Source organism: Lampetra planeri, chromosome 66 (assembly GCF_965212315.1).
Source record: "Lampetra planeri chromosome 66, kcLamPlan1.2.h2, whole genome shotgun sequence".
In the NCBI taxonomy this organism is placed as follows: domain Eukaryota; kingdom Metazoa; phylum Chordata; class Hyperoartia; order Petromyzontiformes; family Petromyzontidae; genus Lampetra; species Lampetra planeri.
This window is the reverse complement of record NC_136172.1, coordinates 307,533-309,308: the sequence shown is the minus strand read 5'-3', so window position 1 is coordinate 309,308 and position 1,776 is coordinate 307,533. Positions and strand designations below refer to the sequence as shown.

At 53.1% G+C, this 1,776-nt stretch overlaps 1 protein-coding gene across 1 annotated transcript; it reads left to right on the top strand.

The window, feature by feature from the left end:
• The first annotated feature begins 356 nt into the window (after positions 1 to 356).
• LOC144737257 (olfactory receptor 2M3-like) lies at positions 357 to 1,349 on the top strand. The gene has a single exon (XM_078619978.1). It carries the CDS (start codon positions 357 to 359, stop codon positions 1,347 to 1,349), a length of 993 nt encoding a protein of 330 aa, XP_078476104.1.
• The last annotated feature ends 427 nt before the right edge of the window (positions 1,350 to 1,776 follow it).

The following is a 1,776-nucleotide window of genomic DNA, read 5'->3' as shown; positions in this document are numbered from 1 at the left end:
GACCGCTAGGGGCGCTAGAGTAACCGGAAGGACCAGTGGAGAGATCTGAGACGCACGCTCCTGCGCGCGTGGACTGAGAGGCCTAGTGTTTGACGCATCCTCTCGCGTAACGATCGACCCAGCACGTGCCCACGAGCTCCCTCATTGTTCTCGACCACCGGCCATCACATGATTTGCACGAATAATAAACAATCGATTATCACGTGGATTTTGAGACGCTCGAATCGGTGAATTGTTGCACGTCCCGTCAACGCCCTCACTGCTGCGTGAGTTCTGTTATATTCACCACCTCTCTCTGTGACCCCCACCCCCTCCCTTTGTACTTACCTCCCCCCCACTCCCCATAGCACCCTGCTATGGCCGCAAACGCCTCTTCAGACCTCTCCTTGTTCACGCCCGACCTCATCCTCATGGTGACCCCATTCCGAGAGCCGCCCATCGTCAAGTTCGCGGTGTTTTTCTTCACCCTGGCCATGTTCACCGCGGCCCTCATGGGCAACTGCCTCCTGAGCCTCGTCATCCTTCGAGATCATCAGCTGCACAAGGCAATGTACGTGCTCATGGCCGCACTGTCGCTCACCGACATCATCTCGGCGCTCAGCATCCTGCCCCGGTTCATGCAGAATGTCGCATCCTTCAACTACATCAGCCTGCCCGAGTGCATAGCGCAGATGTTTTTCCTGCACCTGGCCATCAGATTGCAGAGCTTCACCCTCACCATCATGTCCGTCGACCGCTATCTGGCCATTGGCTACCCACTCAGGTACCACTCGCTCATGTCCTGCCGCACGGCCATCGTGGCCTTCATGGCCGCGACGGCCTCGTGCGTTCTCATGTGCCTGGGCAATGTCGGCGTCGTGGTCCCCCTCAACTACTGCAAGCCGCCGGTGATAGTCGCTCCATACTGCGACTACCTCGTGGTCCTGTTCTTGTCGTGCGGGGACTTGAGCAGTGCCGTGGCCTACGTCCAAGCAACGCTGGCCATCACTATGGTGCTTCCTGTGTTAGTGATAGTCCTCATGTATGCCCTCATCCTCTATGAGTGCCGCAAGCCAGGCCTCCGCAGTGGCCAGAAGAAAGCGCTGAAGACTTGCGGCACTCACTTCTTGGTCGTGACCGTTTTCTTCGCCGCCATTTTTTTTTCGTTTGCAAGTGGCCTCTCGTTCCTGAATTCGCTCCCCAGGTCGCTGCGCTACACCCTCCAGACGGCGCAGTACGTGTTCCCGCCCGCGCTGAACCCTGTCATTTACGGCCTTCGAACGGCAGAAATAAGGCGCAGTTTCATCAGGCAGTTCCGTAGGAAGGTGGTGGATGGAAAGTCGGAGAGTTTGGGGAACGCAGGTCACTGAACTATTAAAGACATCGGGATATGAGATGTGTTTTAATCTAAACAGCCACCGGTGATTGATCCCAGTTGTTAAATGTAGCAAGGTGATAGTCTCAGCTCGGTCACCAGTGACCGCATGAAGATCACAATGGCATTATTTTTGGTTTTCGGACCCATTCCATCACTAACCCACACTGGCCAATCATTGTAAACTAAAGTTATACAAGCCCCATGATTGACAAGGTGTCAGGAGGTCTTCATCCAGTAGTAGGTTGACAAATTAAATGTTCAAAAATATTTATACGTACGATATCTAAGCTATGTCATATATTTCACAATCGTTTTTGTTCATATGTGTGCATTCAGCATACGGGCAGGAGGTTGTGTTGGGCACATAAAGTAATGTAACCGTAGTCGTGTATGCAAATTACGCATAATAAATCACAAAC